The 21,827-nt window shown below is 47.4% G+C and overlaps 1 protein-coding gene across 4 annotated transcripts in view; it reads left to right on the top strand.

Annotated features, from left to right (window-relative positions):
* DNAAF9 (dynein axonemal assembly factor 9) overlaps nucleotides 1-19,901 on the top strand; it is a 151,693-nt gene extending 131,792 nt beyond the window's left edge. For 3 of the 4 annotated variants that reach the window (XM_021665721.2, XM_021665723.2, XM_021665722.2), the window contains 8 exons: nucleotides 1,646-1,781; nucleotides 5,726-5,812; nucleotides 9,214-9,320; nucleotides 9,688-9,762; nucleotides 13,576-13,781; nucleotides 14,474-14,539; nucleotides 15,634-15,727; nucleotides 16,526-19,901. In XM_021665721.2, coding sequence (XP_021521396.2) covers nucleotides 1,646-1,781; nucleotides 5,726-5,812; nucleotides 9,214-9,320; nucleotides 9,688-9,762; nucleotides 13,576-13,781; nucleotides 14,474-14,539; nucleotides 15,634-15,727; nucleotides 16,526-16,638 — 884 coding nt within the window. In that variant the 3' untranslated portion in view covers nucleotides 16,639-19,901. Of the gene's footprint in view, nucleotides 1-1,645; nucleotides 1,782-5,725; nucleotides 5,813-9,213; nucleotides 9,321-9,687; nucleotides 9,763-13,575; nucleotides 13,782-14,473; nucleotides 14,540-15,633; nucleotides 15,728-16,456 lie in introns of all 4 variants that reach the window. The other variant, XM_064382275.1, reaches the window with a different exon arrangement.
* The last annotated feature ends 1,926 nt before the right edge of the window (nucleotides 19,902-21,827 follow it).

Raw genomic sequence — 21,827 nt, forward strand, 5'->3', positions numbered from 1 at the left:
ATTAAGGAATTCATTGTTAGTATTTTTAGAGTCCTTGTATTATAGAAATACATGCTGAAGTATTTTTGTTTGAAATAATTGGATGTCTGGAATTAACTTCACAATCATACAGCAGGGAGAGCTGGGCATGAGCTGGGTTGAGTGTAGATGAAAGACAATTAGCTGAGTGTTGGTAGTTCCTGGAGCCAGGGGACAGGAGTTCATTCTACTATTTTTCTAGTTTTGTATATGTCTGAAAGTTTCTACAATATTAAGTAAGTAAAAATTATTGAATAACAAAAATGTAAAATGAATGATCTTATGGCAGAACTGGTATATATGCTATGGTTATAACTGTGTTAAAATAGGAATGAATATGGAAGGGATATTATAAATGTTGTTTTTTTTTTGAGACGGAATTTCGCTCTTGTTACCCAGGCTGGAGTGCAATGGTGCAATCTCGGTTCACCGCAACCTCTGCCTCCTGGGTTCAGGCAATTCTCCTGCCTCAGCCTCCCGAGTAGCTGGGATTACAGGCACGTGCCACCATGCCCAGCTAATTTTTTGTATTTTTAGTAGAGACGGGGTTTCACCATGTTGACCAGGATGGTCTCAATCTCTTGACCTTGAGATCCACCCGCCTCGGCCTCCCAAAGTGCTGGGATTACAGGCGTGAGCCACCACGCCTGGCCCCTTGGAAGGGGTATTATAATTATCTTGGTGAAGTGTGGTAACTTTCCTGATTTCCAATTCTCTGTAGTCTGTGAATTTTACTTCTGTATTTTCACAAAATACAGAAGTAAAGTTGGGAGTGATCATGGTCCACCCGCAACCTCTTCTTACATGGGCCACCCTTTCTTACCATGTTACCATGTAAAATCTGTTAGCATTTATCTTGGAATCATATGATTCCCTGTGCACAGTGTCTTGACTGTGCGCTCTTTGAGAATATAATGAATAGCCCCTGACATATGGTGAGTTTTTGATAACTATCTGTGTTCTGAACTGGTGTAGGTAAGTGGCACCAATACCTGATGATGTTAAATACAGGGGGTGTGGAATGGCCCTCTAAGAACTCCAAGTATCAGCCAAATTCCAGAATTAAAATGATAGAGGGGGCTAGGCACAGTGGCTCACGCCTGTAATCCAAGCACTTTGGGAGGCCGAGTTGGGCAGATCACGTGAGGTCAGGAGTTCAAGACCAGCCTGGCCAACATGGTGAAACCCTGTCTCTACTAAAAATACAAAAATTAGCCAGACGTGGTGGTGCATACCTGTATTCCCAGTTATTCGGAAGGCTGAGGCAGGAGAATTGCTTGAACACAGGACACAGAGGTTGCAGTGAGCCAAGATTACACCACTGTACTCCAGCCTGGGCGACAGAGCCAGAGTGAGACTCCTTCTCAAAAAGAAAAGGTAGAGGCAGTTCGGAGGTCAGGAAGTAAGGCAACTACAGACTTGAAGCTGTTCATTCCAAGAGGTGACAGTGCCGGGAAGGGGGAAGGGAATGATAGCTGTGTATGTTGGTGTTGGGGTGTAAGGGTTGTCTACGTTAGGAGACTACTGGAAGGCATGATTAGGGAAAGGAGCAAGGGCCCACATTTGTGTGAGCCCTCATCCCTAACCGGGACTGTGAAGGCTAAACTGTCCTTGGTTTTATTCCCAGGCCTGGTGAGTAATGTGGTATTCACCAGTCACACCACGGAGCAGCGGCATCCCCTCCTTGTTCAGCTGCAGAGCCTCATCAGGGCTGCCAATCCTGCTGCAGCCTTCATTCTTGCAGAAAATGGGATTGTTACCAGGTAATCTATAGATTCACTCTGCAAGACCGGTTGTTTTCTCAGATACAGTACTCAGTGGCCCACAGAGTCTTTCTACTGTATCTAAAACCTGAATATTTATAGAAGTCAGTTTTTGAGCCAGGTACAGTGGCATGTACCTATAGCCCCAGCTACTCTACTAAAAATACAAAGTTAGCCGGGTGTGGTGGCGCATGCCTATAATCCCAGCTACTTGGGAGGCTGAGACAGGAAGATTGCTTGAACCCAGGAGGCAGAGGTTGCAGTGAGCTGAGATCGTGCCATTACACTCCAGCCTGGGCAACAAGTGTGAAACTCGGTGTCAAAAAAAAAAAAAAAGGCAGGCTGAGTGCCATGGCTCACACCTGAAATCCCAGCACTTTGGGAGGCCAAGGTGGGAGGATTGCTTGAGCCAAGAGTTAGAGGCTGCAGTGAGATATGATTGTGTTACTGCACTTTACAGCCTGAGCAACAGAGCAAGACCCCATCTCTTTTTCTGTATTTTTAGTAGAGACGGGATTTCTCAATGTTGGTCAGGCTGGTGCCTCGGCCTCCCAAACTGCTGGGATTACAGGTGTGAGCCACCGTGCCTGGCCAATCCCATCTCTTAAAAAAAAAAAAAAAGCAGACAGCACAATGGCTCAAGCCTGTAATCTCAGCATTTTGGGTGACTGAGATGGGAGGATCACTTGAGTCAGGAGTTTGAGACCAGCCTGGACAATATAGTGAGAACCCATCTCAAAAAAGAAAAAATATATTGGGAAAAAAAAGCCAGTTTTTGAAGTGCTTTTGATGCTCTGTAAAAATCTCTAAGAAGACCCATCCTTTACTGTTAGGAGGCATTTTGTTTTGATGCATTCACATTCTCATCCACTGAAGGATGGTAGCCAAGATTCTCTGAATATCTTTGTATTAAGGTGTTAGAGAAATGGCATAGAGAATGTAGAGAAGAGTCAGGTGTGGTAGCTCAACCTGTAATCCCAGCACTTAGGGAGCCCAAAACTCCTTGAAGGAGTTCAAGACCAGCCTGGGTAAAATAGTGACACGCTGTCTCTACCAAAACAGTTTTTTGTAAAATCAGCCAGCATGGTGGTGCATGTCTGTAGTCTCAGCTACTCAAGAAGCTTGGACAGGATGATTGCCTGAGCCTAGGAGTTCAGGGTTACAGATAGCCATGATCACACCATTGCACTCCAGCCTGGGTGAAATAGTGAGACTTTGTCTCTTTAAAAAAAAAAAAAAAAAAAAAAAAGGTAACAGAGATATTATCACTGTACTTCATGGACTTAGGTTCAATTTATAACTAAAAATAGAGAATTAGTGATTTTGTATGTGTATACACATATACAAAGAGAAAAGTAGCCATTTTGTTTGCTCAATTCAGATAAAAGGTTATATACCATTTTATGTAGTTTTGACTTTTGAACTATGTAAATATTTTATCTATTCAAAAATTAAATCAAGGAGGGAAAAAACTAAATTAAATATAAACCAAAAAAATGAATCTGTGTATCAAAGTAATAACAACCACACAAAAAAAGTAATTCAAGTAACTTTTGAACATAATCCTCTGCTGGAACCCTGGTTCTAAACAACATCACTGATTGAAGAGAGGAGATTATGAATATGAAATAAAGATGAAGAAAAACCCTTCAGATACTTACTTTATTTTATTTTTGAGACAGACTCTTGCTCTGTAACTCAGGCTGGAGTTCAGTGGCACGACCTCAACTCAGTGCAACCTCCACCTCCTAGATTCAAGCGATTCTCCTGCCTTAGCCTCTCAAGTAGCTCGGATTACAGGTGCACACCACCATGCCCAGCTAATTTTTCCACTTTTAGTAGTGATAGGGTTTCACCACGTTGGACAGTCTGGTGTTGAACTCCTAGCCTCAAGTGATCCACCCACCTTAGCCTCCCAAAGATCAAATGTTGATTTGAATTGGAGATTCAATATATATTTATTATTTTTAAAAATGTGTATTTCCTAGCACTTTCCTTTGAAAGGGACCAGAATAGTAATACCACAGTCGCAGCAAATACCCTTACCTCTGTATCTTGGTTTCTAAGTACCAGTTCCCACTACAAGGTATCAAGACTCCTTGGATAATTAGTTGACTGCATGCCTAGGTCAAGGAAAGTACAAGGTGAGCCTGGTCCATTTTATGCCAGTAAACCAAGGAAGTACACAAAGATTAGTGAAGATGCATCAGAAGGATACAGGAACTCAAGAAGTTCCTGCTAGTCAGGCCTGGCGCAGTGGCTCACGCCTGTAATCCCAGCACTTTGGAAGGCCGAGTTGGGCAGATCACCTGAGGTCAGGAGTTCAACACCAGCCTGGCCAACGTGGTGAAATCCCGTCTCTACTAAAAATATAAAAATTAGCTGGGTGTGGTGGCGGGCATCCCAGCTACTCAGGAGGCTAAGGCAGGAGAATCGTTTGAACCTGGGAGGTGGAGGTTGCAGTGAGCGGAGATTGAGCCATTGCACTCCAGCCTAGGCCACAGAGCAAGACTTCGTCTCAAAAAAAAAAAAAAAAAAAAAAAAAAAGAAGTTCCTGCTAGTCTAATTTGGGACAATTTGAGGATAAGAAAGAACAGTGATAATACTGGAACTATGGATTATAACACATGGAATAAAATGTGTGTCCACAGTGATATACAAAAGCGGAGGAGGCCAGTATGGCAAAGCCCTTTACAGAAGAATGCCAAGTAAATAAGGTTTGATAAAACTTAGAAAATAATCATTTTGTAACCTTCAGTCTAATACAGTATTTGATTTAGGGAATGATTAATGAATTCTAAAAGCATTAGATGAAAGACTGTTGAAGAAAAAAAATATCACTCATCCTCCACTGTATAAAGTATCACTCCATAGACTACTGACTCCTTACAAAGAGGGAAAAATACCTTACAATGGAAAGGTCTGGTATACCTATGTTGACCAAACAATTAAATTCAGTAAGACCAATAATGGGACAAACTGATACCCTGTACCTCCTTGATGCGATGCAATGGAAAGGATGCAACACGACCTGGATATTAATCTCCAAAAATGCATAACCTGAATCTAATTAAAAGGATTAGAAACAGACAAATTCAAGTGTGGGATACAAGAGCTCTGACAGGTACTCTTCAAAAATATCAATACCATGAGAATCAAACAAGCAAAAGAGGAGGAGCTGTTCCACCTTAAAGAGAATAAAGATTATAAATTTAGGCTGGGTTTAGTGGCTCATGCCTGTAATCCTAGCACTTTGGGAGGCTGAGGGCAGGTGGATCACCTGAGGTCAGGAGTTTGAGACCAGTCTGGTCAACATGGTGAAACCCCGTCTCTACTAAAAATACAAAAATTAGCCGGGCATAGTGGCAGGTTCCTGTAGTCCTAGCTACTCTGGAGGCCAAGGCAGGAGAATCGCTTCAACCCAGGAGGTGGAGGTTGCAGTGAACTGAGATTGTGCCACTGCACTCCAGCCTGGGGAATACAGTCATCTCAAAAAAATAAAAAATAAAAAATAAAAATTTAATGGACCCTCCCCCACTGAAACAGGGGAAATTTGAAAGTGGATGTATGTTAGTGCTTCTCCAGATTTGTTGTGCATATGCATCTCTAGTGGAGATCTTGTTAAAAATTAGTTTCTAGTTCAGTAGGTCTGGGTTGGGGCCTGAGGTTCTGTGTTTCTAACAAGCTCCCAGGTGATTCCTGGGAGCCAGTAAATTCCTTGGATGTGATCATGGTATTGTGGTTCTGTAAGAGAATGTCCTTGTTCTTGGGAGATGCATATTGAAGTATTCAGGGGTAAAATATCATGGTGAGTACAACTAGTTTTCAGTTCAGAAAAAAAAAAATTGCTTATATGTATTTAGGGGACATGAAGAAGAAGCAAAGTGTTCAGGTTAAGAGTGACAGTCCTAATTAATCTAGGTATTTTCTGTGTGTTTTCAAAGGAATGAAGACATTGAGCTGATTCTCTCAGAAAATAGTTTTTCAAGTCCTGAGATGCTACGATCTCGATATTTAATGTATCCTGGATGGCAAGTATCATCATTGAAAAATAGCTAAGATATCTTTGTAAACCCAATGATTTATTTATTTATAGGAAAATAAAGGGGAGAAGGTGAAAATATCAGATGTGCTTTGCAAGGGTGACACATGGCAGCTGGCACGGCCCACCTGTCCCAGCAGCTGCTGGCCTTGCCAGGAGCCCAGTGCTCTACCTCTTGGGCTCCAAACTGGGAGCCTTCCCAGATGTTTCAGTTTAGGGAGTCATCCTGTAGGGAGCAAGCACAACTGTGCCCTGTGTTCCTCCAGCCCCTACTGAGGGCAGAGTGACTGGCACAGAACCAAGGAGTTATAACTCTCCCAGGTGAGAGTCGCTTCTGACAATACTATCAGTCAGTCCTCTAGGGTTCCCGTCTGCTCATATGACCCAGGGAGTGTTCTCTGTAGGCTGCTGCACAGCCTGTGGACCTTTCCAGAGGAGAAGAGGACAAAGGAGAGAATAATATGCAAAGTTACTGTAATCATACTAATACCAACACACTGGAGCATTTACTGTGTGTGCTAGCCATTGTTCTAAGACTCCATTCTCTACATGGCAGCTGCTAGCCACATGGCTATTTAATGAAATGTAAATTAATAAAAATCAAAATTTAGAATTCAGTCTTTCAGTCACACAGTCACATTTCTGGTGCTACATAGCTTCCTGTGTCTAGCAGCTACTGTGTCCCACAGTACAGATCTAGAACATTTCTATTGCCCCAGAAAGCTCTGTTGAGCAATGCTGTGGTGAGATCCTTGTTTGTGTTATCTCATTTACACCACACCTGTGAAGTGGATTCCTTTATTTCTCATTTTACAGATAAGGTACCAGAGGTAGCAAAGAGTTAATGACGCATGCAGTTTACAGCTAGTAAATGAAAAAACTGTATTTCATACCCAGGTTGAAGGGCTCCAGAGCTTTTTCTCTTAGCTATAGCTAAATAAGTGTAGCACTACACTTATTTCTGTATAGAGTGGACAATTTGTTTCTGCTCTGTTGAAGGTTTAGGGGAAGACAGTTGTTAAAGCTTGGCAAAAATTAATCTCTCGTGTTTATTTGGATTATCTGTGTTATTCTTACTCACTTTTCCCAAGCACCTCTCTACATCCTTCACACTACTGCTTACACCGCCAACTTTTTATCCTAACAAAAAATGATCTACAATGCTGTAAAATCAAAAAAACCCCAGAGGGTCAGTATGTAAAATTGAAGGCTTTCAGGCATATTCTTAGAAGGAACCTCTGATTTGAGTCACGTCATATTTAAACAGTGAGTAAGTGGATCATTCCTTATGCCTGAACAAGGTAATGGTATCTTAGCTAAAAATAAACAAATGGAGATTGTAGGGGGAACCTTCTTTCCAATTACAGCCACTGACCCCCTTGCTGCCTGAAATTCTAGTCCTGAGGCTCCTGTAATCAACACCAGGTGCCTAGAGAAGCCCTGTCCTCCAGTCCATACTGACTCATGCACAAAAACCTAGCTCAGGGCCCAGACACCTGGAGGCAGCCTAATCCAGGAGAGAGTAGGATATGAGGGGTCCATTAGAAGACTGTGAATCTATAGTTTGAAACCTTTTCCTCATCAGGAAGATCAGTCCTTACAGAGAATCAGAGATGGAGGGAACCCAAAGTTCTCTTTCAGGCCATTCCTCCTAAGTCCATTTCTGGGAATCAGATAATTTCATCTTTAACAAGATGGCAGTCATCAGTCTCCTACTCATCTCTATATATTACTCCCTCCCACTTGGGTCAGGGCCACCACCTCAGAGTCAATGGGCTTTAGTTACAGGATGTGCTCAGCTCTATGCTGTGCACACATTCTCTGCCAGTTCCCTCCCACATCCTTCTCTGTTCCCATCCACCCTACCCCACCTTTTCTTGTAGAACAGTTTGTTTCTAGTTTGGGCAGAAACCTTGCTGCCTTCCCTTGGCCCCTGCAAATTCCCCTAAGGATTCAGATACCACATAAGCCAGATAAACCCCCAGTCTCCAAATGACTTGTTTGAATGAGAAGACAGGTCAGTCTTGCAAAAATATTATGCCTACCACATTACTTTAAAGAAATTACAAAGAATAAGATACTTTCAACAATTTAAAATTCAAAATTGCAGTGCTGTTATAAAATAAAGGAAACAGGGCTGCGTGTGGTGACTCACACCTGTAATCCCAGTACTTTGGGAGGCCGAGGTGGGTGGATCATCTGAGGTCAAGAGTTTGAGACCAGCCTGACCAACATGGCAAAACCCCATCTCTACTAAAAACACAAAAATTAGCTGGGCCTGGTGGCACACACCTGTAATCCCAGCTACTCAGGAGGCTGAGGCAAGAAAATTGCTTGAACCTGGGAGGCAGAGGTTGTAGTGAGCCGAGATCGTGCCACTACACTCCAGGCTGGGTAACAGGGTAAGACTCTGTCTCAAAAAAATAAATTAGACCAGGTATGGTGGCTCATGCCTGTAATCCCAGCACCCTGGGGGGCTGTGGAGAGAGGATCACTTGAGGCCAGGAGTTAAAAACCAGCCTGGGCAGCATAGTGAGACCTCATCTCTAATAAAAAATCAAAATTAATTGAGCATGGTGGCATGTGTGGTAGCAACTATTCAAGAAGCTGAGGTGGATCACTTGAGCCTGAGATATCAAGGCTGCAATGAGATATGATCACACTGCTGCACTCCAGCCTGAGCAACAGAGCAAAACCCTGTCTCAAAGAAAATAGAGCAGAGATCCCCAGTTCCTTCTGTGACAGGTGTACACATTCATACGTACAACCTGTTAGGCTGCCTGCAACAAGATGGCAGGGCATAGTCGGAGCCCTTAAAGAAATGGGAGGGAGGCCAGGCGCAGCAGCTCACACTTGTTATCCCACCGCTTTGGGAGGCTGAGGCAGGCGATCACTTGAGGCCAGGGGTTTGAGACCAGCCTGGCCAACATGGCAAAACCCCATCTCTACCAACAATACAAAAATTAGCTGGGTATGTTGGCACACATGTCTGTGATCCCAGCTACTCAGGATGCTGAGGCATGAGAATTGCTTGAACACAGGACGGGGAGGTTGTAGGGAGCCAAGATGATACCATTATACTCCAGCCTGGGCAACAGAGGGAGACCTTGTCTCAGAAAGAGAGAGAGAGAGAGAGAAGAGAAGAGAAGAAAGGAAGGAAGGAAAGGGGGGACATCCTGAGCAAGAGCCCCCCACTATACCAGGAAGGACCCCTAAACTCAGATGGGGACTGGGAGGCTTCAGAGGTACATAGGGTCTTTGACATCAAGGAACCGCAAATCTAAGGAGGTGATATTATAGGGTAAGTGGTATGTAGTTTATCTCAAAGTAGCATGTAATAATACTCAAAGCCCAAATTATTTGTACTTGTAATTTTTTAAACCTTTTAAGGTATGAAGGTAAATTGAATGCTGGGTCAGTCTATCCACTAATGGTTCAGATCTGCGTATGGTTTGGCCGTCCCTTGGAGAAGACTCGCTTTGTGGCCAAGTGTAAAGGTAAGCCTTGACTGGGATGTCCCAGACCCTGGAAAAAGGGTGCCCCAGAGTTGATTCTGCCTCCTGGTACCATTTCAGTATTCTATGTGCTGTGTCTCTTCTTACCTTTTGGAACCAAAAGTAGACAGAGGGATTTGAGGATTGTGGGTGGCCACACAATTTGATCTCCACTCCAGTGAAAGGGTTTTCTCTCCCCTGGGAACAGTGGCAGAGCCCCTGGGGAGCAATAGGGTGTGAGGGGTAGAACCTGTGAGCCCTAGACCCTGGTGTACGGTCCCTCCCCAGTCCCTCAAACTCCCAGCTGTGCTCTGCTGAATTTGGCCTGTGCCTCCATGTGGGTGACAGCCCTGTCCTCTTCCTCCACCAGCAATTCAGTCCTCCATCAAGCCAAGTCCCTTCTCCGGAAACATCTACCACATCCTGGGCAAAGTGAAGTTTTCAGGTAACCAGGGGCTGGGATTTGGGAGCTCTATAGCATGGAGTGCTTGTATCTCATGGTGTGAGTTCAGAGTTTCTGCTGGTGCTCTGCAGACCACTGATGCCACTCAGACTCTCAGGAACCTTCCCCCACCCTGGGCCTTCCCACCATCCAGCTTGTCCATCACTGCCCCAAGGGCCCACTTTCTGTAGGTCCTTCTGTTCCATGGCAGAGGTTTGCCCTGCTCTCCTGGATGACTTGCTCAGGGGCTCTTCTCACAGCTTTTTGGCTTTCTTGTTCCAGAGACTCACACTCTGGAACAAGCCTCACACTCCACACCTCTTGAGCCAGTCATGGCCTCTAGACCTAAAACCAGGAGCTGCCCCAGTGCTGAGCTCTTCAGCTCCAGATCCATTTCTGACCAAAGTCTTTGAGCTTCCATTTGCCTTCTCCTCTCTTCTGCCCAGTAGGCCTGAGGATCATTCTTAGACCTCCGGATCCCTTGTATCCAATAATCTTTTCCCAGGGTGGGCATCAGGGAAGACCTCAAAACAAGTAGGAGTCAGTCAACTCAATGTTGAGGAAGGGGACAGTATTCCAGGGGAAAGAAACAACATTTGCTATAATACAGAGGCAGAAAAGGCACATTTCAGGAACCAGAAAGCATTTACTGTGGCTAGAGCCTGGGAATAGGGAGAGAGGGAGTGTGTCTGTTAGGGTGTCTTGAGCCGTTATCACAGAGAACCCCACTCAGCTAGCAGATGTTGGCTGTATAACAAGTGAGGCGCTCAAGCAGCAGAGCAAGGCCACTGAGGACCCAGGTGATGTGTGTCTTCGTGTCCTCCCATTCTTGGTGTTTCAGCTTGTCTTTCAGGTTCCTGCCGCTTATGGTTGCCAAGTGGTGCTATAGGTCTGGGTGTCAAAGCCAGACACAGCATCCAGCCAGTGAGGAGAGGCTGGCTCTTCCTGTGGGTATCTATGTCAGTGCAACACCACCCCCAATTTCACAGCCGACTTCTCTCATTGGATTGAGTTGCTGTGCCTTCCTGGACCCATCCATCACCCATGCGGGAATTGGTATTGGAAGAAGAGGGAGACAATGTGGGGGATAAACAGCTATTGGTGTCTGCTGTAGGGAACCACTGAGGGCTTCAAACATAGAACCATCACAGTTCAGATGGGAGAATTACATAGGTCCTTAGCTCATAGCTTTTGGTTAATTTATGTGATCAGATCAGAAACTTGGGCCCCATACCTAAGCCCACTGTGCCCAGGCTCCAACAGCCAACCCCTGCTGCTTCAGAGGTCTTGGTACTTTAATTTTTCCCTCTCATCCATCACCTCCTTTACTTCTTTATTTTTATTTCTTTTTTGTCCAGGCACGGTGGCTCACACCTGTAATCCCAGCACTTTGCAAGGCTGAGGCGAGAGGATCACTTGAGGTCAAGAGTTCGAGACCAGCCTGGTCAATATGGCAAAACCCCATTTCTACTAAAAATAAAAAAATTAGGCCAGGCACGATGGCTCACACCTGTAATTTCAGCACTTTGGGAGTACAAGGCAGGTGGATCATTTGAGGTCAGCAGTTCGAGACCAGCCTGACTAACACATGAAACCCCATCTCTACTAAAAATACAAAATTAGCTGGGTATGGCCTTGGACACCTGTAATCCCAGCTATTTGGGAGGGTGAGACAGGAGAATCGCTTCAACCTGAGAGGTGGAGGTTACAGTGAGCCGAGATCGTACCATCCAGCCTGGGCAACAAGAGTGAAACTCCGTCTCAAAAAAAAAAAAAAATAGGGGGCCGGGCGCGGTGGCTCACGCCTGTAATCCCAGCACTCTGGGAGGCCGAGGCGGGTGGATCACGAGGTCAAGAGATCGAGACCATCCTGGTCAACATGGTGAAACCCCGTCTCTACTAAAAATACAAAAAATTAGCTGGGCATGGTGGCATGCGCCTGTAGTCCCAGCTACTCGGGAGGCTGAGGCAGGAGAATTGCTTGAACCCAGGAGACAGAGGTTGTGGTGAGCCGAGATCGCGCCATTGCACTCCAGCCTGGGTAACAAGAGCGAAACTCTGTCTCAAAAAAAAAAAAAAAAAAAGCCAGGTATGGTGACACACACCAGCTACTCGGGAGGCTGAGGTGGGAGAATTACTTGAACCCGGGAGACAGAGGTTGCAGTGAGCCAAGATTGTACCACTGCACTCCAGCCTTGGCAACAGAGTAAGACTCTATCTCAATCAAATAAATAAATATTTCTATTTCTTTTTTTATTTTTGTTTTTTGAGATAATGTCTCACTTTGTCACCTAGGCCAGAGTATAGTGGTTTGATCTTGGCTCAGTGCAGCCTTGGCCTCCCAGGCTCAAGTGATCATCCTTCCTCAGCCTCCCAAGTAGATGGTACTACAGGAGTGAACCACCATGCCCGGCTGATTTTTTCCTTTTTTGTGGAGACGAGGTCTCCCTCTGTTGTCCAGGCTGGTCTCAAACTCCTGGGCTCAAGTGATCCTCCTGCCTCGGCCTCCCAAGATGCTAGAATTTAGGTATTAGCCACCACGCCCAGCGTCTTGTTTATTTAGATCTGCTATTGACTCTTTGCTAGAATTTAGGTATTAGTCACCACGCCCAGCCTCTTGTTTATTTAGATCTGCTATTGACTCTTTTTTTTTTTTTTTTTTTTTTTTAAAAGACAGGGTTTCACCATGTTGGCCAGGCTGGTCTTGAACTCCTGACCTCAGGTGATCCAACTGCCTCGGCCTCCCAAAGTGCTGAGATTACAGGCGTGAGCCACCACGCCCAGCCCTGACTCTTTCTTTGTTCAAGTTTAAACTCTCTTTTTTTTTGGATCCTTTCTCATCCTGCCCTTTGGGGAGCCCTTGCCCACTTCTTGGGTCTCCAGTCACTCCTAGCCCCCATCTCTTTAGCATTAACCTGGTCACACTTTTTCCCATTCTCATCGGTGTGACCTTCATGCAACACTGCTGTACTGTTTTTTGTCTGTTTTGTTGTTTTTGAGACAAGGTCTTGCTCTGTTGCCCAGGCTGGAGTGCAGTAGTGCGATCCTAGGTCACTGCAGCCTCAACCTTCTGAGATCCAAGTGATCTTCCCACCCCAGCCTCTCAAGTAGCTGCGACTACAGGAACACACCATCATACCTGGCTAACTTTTTTGTTGTACGATTGACTGTGCCCTCCTCCCTTGGCCTCTAAGGCCTCTGCTGAAAGCACCCCCGGCACTTCTACCAAGCGGACTTTCTTTCCTCTTCCTCAACCACCTCTTCCATAGTGGTTATTCCAGCAACCACCAGGGACTATGTGGATGTCTCACATGCAGGGCCTTACAGACTTTAAAATGCCACAAGTGCAGCGTCAAAATCTTCCTCTTCTCCCACCCCAAAACTTTTTTTTATCTTGCGTTTCCCTTCTGGGATAATAGTGTCCACCTGACCACCCAGATCAGCCAAACCAGAAACTTACTTTGTTCTCCTCTCTTACTCCATCCTTTCCTCTCCTTTTTAAAAAACAAAAACAAAACAAAATGGGGTCTCCCTCTGTCACTCAGGCTGGAGTACAGTGGCACAATCTCTGCTCACTGCAGCCTTGAATTCCTGGACTCAAGTGATCCTCCTGCCTCAGCCTCCTGAATAGCTGGGACCACAGTATGAGCCACTGTGCCTACCTGCTCCATCCTTTCTAAGTTGCCACCAGTCATGTCAGTTCTCTCTCCTACATTTTCTCATGAATCTGTCCCAACTGTCTGCATTATTACAGTCTTAGCATAGCTGTATCCTTTAAGGCAGGCTCTCGGGGGCTGATGTGTATTCTCCTTACAGACTCTGAGAGGATCATGGAGGTCTGCCACAACACACTGGCCAACTCCTTGAGCATTATGCCAGTTTTGGAAGGACCCACACCACCACCGGACTCCAAAATCATATCTCCAGATAGCAGCGGGCAGCAGGAGTGCTACCTTGTGTTCATCGGCTGCTCCCTGAAGGAAGACAGCATCAAGGACTGGCTGCGGCAGACAGCTAAGCAGGTGGTTTCCAGAGTCCAGGCAGACCTGACACAGATGTGACCAGACACCTCAGAGCTGCTGCTGGCCCTGAGAAGCCCCGCCACTGCCTCCCAGGCCCAGCCCAGCACTTTCAGGGACACTTTGAGAGAAGGAGGAAGCCACTCAGAGCAGACTCCAGGCAGGCATGCTATGTTGTCTGTTCTGTGAACCAGGTTCTCTGCAAACTTTGGGTGCTAAGCCTTGTAGCACAGCCTTAGGGGTTTAGTTCATCCTGGAACTCTGGGAATAGAGTTAGTGGGGGCCTGGGTCTTCTGTAGATGCTCATTCGAGACCTGTCTTTATACTGAGGCATGAGCTGCCTCACCTAGATAAGCTTTTAAATGGTTCTTGACTGTGGGATCTCAGGCTGCCCCTTTGTCTGCATGTCATTGGTAGGGATTAGGGATAAGAATCTACAAAGAGGCAGGACCATGCCCATTTATGAAAACACTGGGCTATCTTCTGCTGCTTGTTCCCTGCTGGCTCACAGGGCCCTATGACGAGAAAGTGGTTTTATCAAAGAGCAGACAGGCAGAATATTATGTCCAGGCCATAGTGCACATGCTTTTCCCGCTGCTGGGATCTTAGTCGTGTAACAGAGCCCTGAGCCCTCCCCTGCCCATGCACTCTATGAGTTCTGCTGGGACCTGACCCTCCATTCCCCATCTCTGCAGAAGCCTCAGAGAAAAGCCCTGAAGACCAGGGGGATGCTGACACAGCAGGAGATCAGGAGCATCCACGTGAGTGCCTTGCCATGGCTTCTCCTCTCAGTGGCCCAGGGCTGTCCTCCTCGGCTTGCATAGCTCTGTCTTTTGGATTCCCTGAGTGAGGAGCTGTTTGTAGGACATGCTGGAGGTCTTGCTTCTCCCAGGCCACAGAGGGAAGCTGGGTACAGAAGTCTGGCTTTTGCAGCCTCAGTGAGGAGGGTGCAGGAGACCTTTGGTGTGACCTGGGCATGAGACTGAGGAGAGCCAGTACTTGTGGGAGAAGCTGATGACCAGAGGCCCTGCCTTGGCACCTTGCTCCAGCAACTGCAGAAGACCCCTGTTCCATATGAACCAGCTAGGGCCCAGGCAAAAACTGTCAAGATCCAGAAGGTGCTCATGGGAAGGTTGTGAAACCTGAGGCCAGGATGAGAGGCTGATTGAGAGACCCCCTGATGAGCCTCCCAGCCTCCAGGTTCTGACCCTAGCCTCTCCCTCAGTCGCCATGCCCACTGGGGCTTTTTCCTGAGGGGTTTGGGGACAAAAAGCTAAAAAGAACATAGAGTTTAGGTCCCCAGACTGGGTGTTACCAGCCCCAATAATGAGCAGGGGAAGCGGGGGCAGGAAAGTATTCTGGGACTCCAGGAGCCCCTACTTTGGATTTGAGGAAGGCCCCTTCATAACCAACTCCTATAGGCCCAGACAGCCCTGGATGCTCCTGGGAAGACAACATGGGCACAAGGTAGTCCTCATAATTCATGTTCCCCTGAAAGCCAATCATGACATAGGAGTTAAATACAGGTACTTTATTTTGGAAGTGATTCTAGGAGACACTAAATAGGAAACGGGAGGATGAAAGAGGGGAAGGGGAAACAGTCAATAAAGAGTGTTCGCACATCAGTACCACTGCAGCCATGGGAGCTTCATCCCACTAGGACCTCCCAGAGCTCCTCACCTGAGAGGTGGGGAACCACCCTTAGGCATGGCTTGAGGGTTGCTGGGGGTGTTCGCTTCCGGGCTTCTCTGAATAGCAGAGTAGTCTGTCTTACTAGGGGAATAGACTTGTTTGTTTTTAATGAGTGAGTGAAAGAAAGTAGTCAGATAATTATTACAGGACTCTTTTCATACAGGTAAAACGCCACCTGGAACCCCTCCCTGCAGGCTACTTTTATAATGGCACCCAATTTGTTAACTTCTTTGGTGACAAAACTGATTTTCATCCACGTATCCTTGAAACAGTGTGGTCCCTGTGTGGAACCTGGGCAGTGAGGCTGGAAGTGTATGTTAGCCTGTCTGTAAAGCAGTTGTCTGCCAGAGCCACGCATCTGAGCCCCAGGAGCAGGCCGGGCTCTGCATATCCACAGACTGGGACTGGGGATGCACAGGGGCAAACCTCAGGGGCAAACTTTGCATTTCAGTCTTTGATGTTGTTAAAATTAGATTTCTCCTTTATTGAGTGATTGCTAAGGTGACTCTGGGGGTTATAGTTTTTTTGGTTTTATCTTGTTTTAATAGAGACATGGTCTCGCCATGTTGCCCAGGCTGGTCTCAAACTCCTGGGCTCAAGTGGTTCGTCCTCCTCAGCCTCCCAAAGTGCTAGGATTGCAGGCATGAGCCACTGTGCCCAGCCTGTGGGTTATAGTTTGGATGCATCTACGGTGATACCCTGAAGTCTGCAGTTGTCAGAGTCACGATTTACAAGTTGAAGACAGCCTGATTACAACAGTTAATCTGCGAAAAGATAGATAGGATAAAATGTAAGACTTGAGGTGCTACTGTGTGCTAATGAAAGCTGAAGGGCTCAGTTCTAGGACCTCATTAATGGCCTTGTGCCCATAGCCATCACATTCTTTGTAGCTGTGGTGCTGCCAGTGTATACAAAGAGCCCATCAGGTACCCACTGTATGGGCCAGATGCTCACTTCCTCAGCAGTCCCTCCTCACCTGCCTACAGGTCCCTCTGGGTTCAGGCCGGCTCCCTTGTCCTCCAGGCTCAGCGCTCTTTTCCTTAATGAGATGCCAGTCATGGACCAGTTCATGAATGACTACGTGGAAGAAGCCAACCGGGAAATCGAAAAGTATAACCGGGAGCTGGAGCAGCAGGAGTATCATGACCTCTTTGAGCTGAAGCCCTAGAGGAAGGCTGGGCCCATATGTCCTGCAGAATGTCCACCCTGGAGATGGACAAATGGATGTCTTAACCTCAGCTCTCCTGGAGGCTTCTCCCTGAAGGGCTGTCTTTGTTCTCCTTGGCCTATGTGTGCTGGCTTGAGTGCATGTTGTCTTTATTCCCTGTATAGCGCTGAAGAGCATCACCTGCACCATTGATTTGTGGGGTTGGGGGAATACTCAAGGATGAGCAGATGGGACCTGTCCGTCTATGTATGCAGCTGGCAGTCCAGGAACTCTGGATTTCTGAAAACAGGATCTCCTTTGGGCTCTTGAGGTTGTGGAGAAGCATTAGGATTGCACAAAGGAGCTGCTGGGACTTAGAAGGAACCCTGGCTGCCTGAACTGTGGCCATGTCTGGGAGGCGAGGCCACCACAGGCTCAAGCCTCAGATGCTGCTCCATGAGAGCCGTCTTCCCCAGTGGAGTGCCTGCCTCCCACTAGGCCCCTTTCCTTGAAGGAGCTGGCCCTACTGGCCGTGGGCCCAGTCCTGGGAGGAGCAGTACAAGCCCTGCCCAAGTCCAGCCCACAGAGCCAGCACCTTGGGTTGAGATCAATAACATGTTCACAAATGAGGAGATTTCCCTTCTGAACTAAACTGAAGGAGAGACTCGTTGCTTTCCAGAAGTGTGTGGCTCTTGAGTTGACATCAGCTTTCCCCCTTGTGGGTGGTTCTTGAGCTCTCCTATCACATCATTCATGTGTCCTAATATAGGGACAAGAGCAAGCGTGCAGCCCAGGCCCCCTGGCAAGGCTTCATCTCACTGTGGAAGGAGGTGTCCTGCAGCTGGTTAGTCTTTGGCCTGGTGGCTGATCACTTGTGGGGTTAACCTCCAGCACCCAGCCCTCCCGCAAGCCTTGTCAGGGAAGGCCTGCTTTTCAGCTACAAACTTCAGGAAACTCATCCCCCCGCTCTCCAGAGCATTGTTGCTGGCCCTGGGCTTGTATGGCTCCTGAGGACGGGGAATTTCAAATAATTCCAGTACCCAAGTTAGAATTCCTTCCAATGACATTGTTTTCAGCTGGACCATAAAGCAGAGGGGAATTACAAGTGTGTCCCATTCCTAACCTTCATAATTGGTGTTGGGGGATAGGGGAGTCACAGCCACTGATATTTAGGTGATGTCTCTTATGACTTCAGTGCCTCAGCTACCTGAACTGTAAATGTTTCTGAATTTCACATTTTTTTTTTTGCATGCCTTAGGAAGAAGCACATAGGTAAAACCAGCAGTTTCCAGTAATGTAAGGGGTTTTTGAGAAAGGCCCTTGGAGCAGTGGAGAGACAGGATGGAGCACATGCAGTCTGTGTGCCTGGTCACACAGAGGCCTGCATGCAAGTAACAAAGCAGTTGTCAAGGGCTTGTCAGTAAAATATATTAGAAAAAACAATCTGAAGTCAAATGAACAAAACTCCACATACCATTGAGTAAGAAATCTTGCATCAAGAAGGGCTTCTGAAAAGGCCCATGTGCTCCAGTCCCAGCTCCAAAAGGCCCCACTGTGGAGCCCAAGTCTGGGAGCCCCCAGACTTCTGGCTGGCCAGAGGCTGGGGTCCATCAAGGGCTTGCCTCTGCTTCAGAATCAATAACATAGATCTTAAGTGCAATTGATTAATAAGCAATGAGTTACTGTAGCTTCCTTTAGCTCTACCGAGCTCTTTTTAAAAACTCAAACTTGAGCAGCCTTAGAAAAGGGGTAGGGGTGGGGTGGGAACCACAGGCCATTTCTCTAAGGGGGCTGCTGTGAAGTTTTAAATGAAAGCTCTAGCTTTAGGAGCTTGAGCCATTTTCTGACTGCACTGGCCTGGCAGTCTGGCTGCTGCACAAGAGTTTTTAAAGAGGGGTCGGAGCCTGCCCGTGAGAGTGGGTCTTCTCACCATGTGGGGCTGTACTACATGGTGGTCTTGGTTTCTGTTTATAGAAATGCTCTCTCACCAACCTGCCCTACTGTCCCAACTCCTCTCCTCTTAGAGGAAAAACTGATTACCTCAACTTGAATATGAAACTGTGATTGAAAAAAGTCAAAATGTTAAGAAGCATCAAAGCCAAAAAGGCAAAACTGGCTGAGGCCTCTGTCGATGCTCAGCCTACTCGGGAACGTGAAGGGGCAGCTGGCGAAAGGGCATTCCTGGGGCCACTTGCTCTGCCCCAGTGATAAGCACACCAGCGGTGCACTGTGTAAGCTCTTTGAGGACTGAGGCTGGGGGATGCCTCCTCTCTCCCAGCAAATGCTGGAACCTGCTGGGCCTCTCGGTGCTGTGAAGTTCAGTATCCACTTGATTCATCCAGGTAGTGCTCCAGGTCGGGGAGAGCAGGGTCTTCCACTGTCTCCAGAGGAAGGGCCATGACACTGCTATTGACCATACAAGTGGATCCAGGGACCCAGCAGACATGGTGGGTGGGTTCCCAGGTACAGGCAGTCCTCCAGGGGCTTAACATGCTTTTTGCCAACTTTCCTGTTAGCAGCTTCAGTTTATATCACCCAGAGTGCGTGGGATACTGTTGAAGTCGCTGAAGTTATGGGTTACTTTATGTTTTGACATGGGATTTTTCTGTTTTCAATTGGAAGAAGGAGACAGAAATTGGAGAAAATGGGATTATTATCCTAGGGAAGGGCCATTGGCAAGGAGTCGAGCTGGCCCCTCTGAGCCCTGGGGGCTCTCTGACCTGAGGCCTGGACACTGGGTCCCTCAGGTCACAAGAAAAAGTTCCCTCCTAAATTCTATTAGGATTTTGGAGAATTTTTGCACAGTAATAAGCTCTGGGTTGCTCTTTGGGCTTCTCAAAAGGGAAAAGTTCAATTCAAAGATTGTACACTATGAAGTATTCCAGCCGTGTTGCTGACCTAGTTGGATAGTTGTACCTCAAAAAGTAGGTGAGAACTGGTTTCCTCATTGTCCCAGGGTGTCAAATACTAATGACATAAGAGCTCACTTACATGCCAAAATTCACTTTTATACTAGTTTTTCAGTGCTTTAATATTTGTAACTTAAATTTTAAAACTTGTATTTACAAACACTACTGTAACTTCAGTGAAACTGAATTGTGTGATTGAAGCTTTTTGCTTATTATAGTATTTATTACACTACTTAATTCAGTAAATATATAAAAGTAGCCTTCAATTTATTTTTATATTATTTTACATGTTTTTACCTGCAGTTGTGTATGTGAATTTACCTTGGTAATTGAGATGTCATGCTAAGGACCAATAAACTATCACTGAACAAGCAAGGCCTCCAGACGATGCCTATGCCATAGACTCAGTCCCTGGTGCTCCTGGGGCTGGGATGAGGGGGGCTGGCCCTCAGCCTCTGCTGGACGCCTCTGCTGGGGATGCTGGGGACACACTCCCTCCTTTCTAGATGCCAGAGCAGCCCGCGGAGAATAAAATTCATCTGAAGAAACCACACTGGATTGCGAGGTGGGAACTTGGGGAGTCACAGAACTCGGAGATGGGCTCAAGGAAGCCCGCTGTGGGAACAGAGGTCTCCCTGGCCCTCGCGCCCTGCCTGGGTCCCTCAGCCTCGTTTTATACCGCGGTGCACGGGTGCGGGTTCTCAGCCCCTAGGAACCACGCCTTTCCACCTAATAGCGCTTTTCAGCGCAGTGAAATCTCGGTGAGGTGGCTCCTCGGAACTACTTTATACATGGGGACAACCGAGGCGGTTACAGTAAGGGGCGGATACGCGGAGGTTTGCCGGAGCCCGCGGAGCTCTAAGAGGAGCGACCACAAATGCATCTGCTGTCCCCGTGCAGGCTTGGGTTCCGCTCGCCAGGCGGTTCCCTCGGCACGTGGCGCGAGCCTCCCAGCAGACTACACCCCGGGCCCCCACCGGCCGGGCAGGGAGGTGGGGCAAAGGGACGCCCACCGCCGGTCCACAGACACCCTGCTTCCTGTTGGCCAGACGCTGGGTGAGAGAAGGGGAAATGCCCCACTGGGCAGATGTGGAACTCCTCCAGGGGGAAGGGTGTAGCCTCCGCAGAGAGCTTCAGGTGACTGGAATGGTGGTCTTAGGTTTGGAAGTTCCTTGAGATAAATTAGTCCTGTGCAAACCAAATGCAAATCTGCACGGGAAGGGCCTGGTAGACTTGGGGGAGGGGGCTGGCAGCAACATTACCCCTTCACAACCTCTTTGCCCAGAGCCTCCGGCCTCCCCATTCTGCAGGCTGTGGTTTGAACTTATGGAGTGCCTGTGCTTGCATTTTGGCGAAATCTCGAAACCTCTAAGGTTTCGGGATGAACCCACAGGAATTCCCAGAGCAGTGGGGAGACAGTAGACGGCGAAGGGCTCTTGAGGGGCCAGGAAGAGGCCAGGAAACCTGAGGACGGGAAAGGGATCCCATCTTCCACCTGGAGCCCTCAGTAGGGACAGGGGACTACTGAAACCCTAGTGCTGCTTACCAGAGTGGGAGGGAGCCCCAGAGTCAGGGCATCCTGGCAAAGTCGATTGTGAAACATGATTTAGAGCAGCGGATCTCGTGGAACTGCTGAAAATCACAGGGCCCATCAGGGAACATGGAGAAACCCCAGTGTTAATCTCTATCCTACACTCTAGGGAAAAGTTATGCCCAAAGAAGACATGACCATGTGACCCACTTCCAGCCCATGACAGGGAGATCAGCTTGGTTTCTGTAGGAGTCCAGTCCAGGAGTATCAGCTACAAATCAGCCCGGCCCAGGTACTTAGATGCCATCAGACCCTCTCCCCATCCTTGGTGGCCTCATTCTCCTCCTGCAGCAAGCTTCCTCTACACAACCAGCAGCCCCAGGGTCCCAAAGGCAAGGGTCACATTCCTATCCCTGAACAGTTACAGTGGTCAGGAAGAAGGGAGTTTTCTGATTGGCCTGGCCTTGGGTCTCTGTGTGCTTCCATGGGCCTCTGATACCAGGCCCATCTAAGAGGTGGGCCCCTAAAGAAGGGCTTGCTCCCCTAAACCAGTATTACACATTTCCCTGCAGTTTCCAAGTTTTTCTGCTAAGTCAGACACCCACTTGATTTCTTTTTTTTTTTTTTTTTGAGACAGTCTCGCTCTGTCACCCAGGCTGGAGCACAGGCTGGAGGTTGACTCACTGCAACCTCCACCTCCTGGGTTCAAGTGATTCTGCTGCCTCAGCCTCCCAAGTAGCTGGGATTATAGGTGTGTGCCACCATGCCCA

Source organism: Aotus nancymaae, unplaced genomic scaffold (assembly GCF_030222135.1).
Source record: "Aotus nancymaae isolate 86718 unplaced genomic scaffold, 86718_ANA_hifiasm-v0.15.2.pri h1tg000029l, whole genome shotgun sequence".
In the NCBI taxonomy this organism is placed as follows: Eukaryota; Metazoa; Chordata; class Mammalia; order Primates; family Aotidae; genus Aotus; species Aotus nancymaae.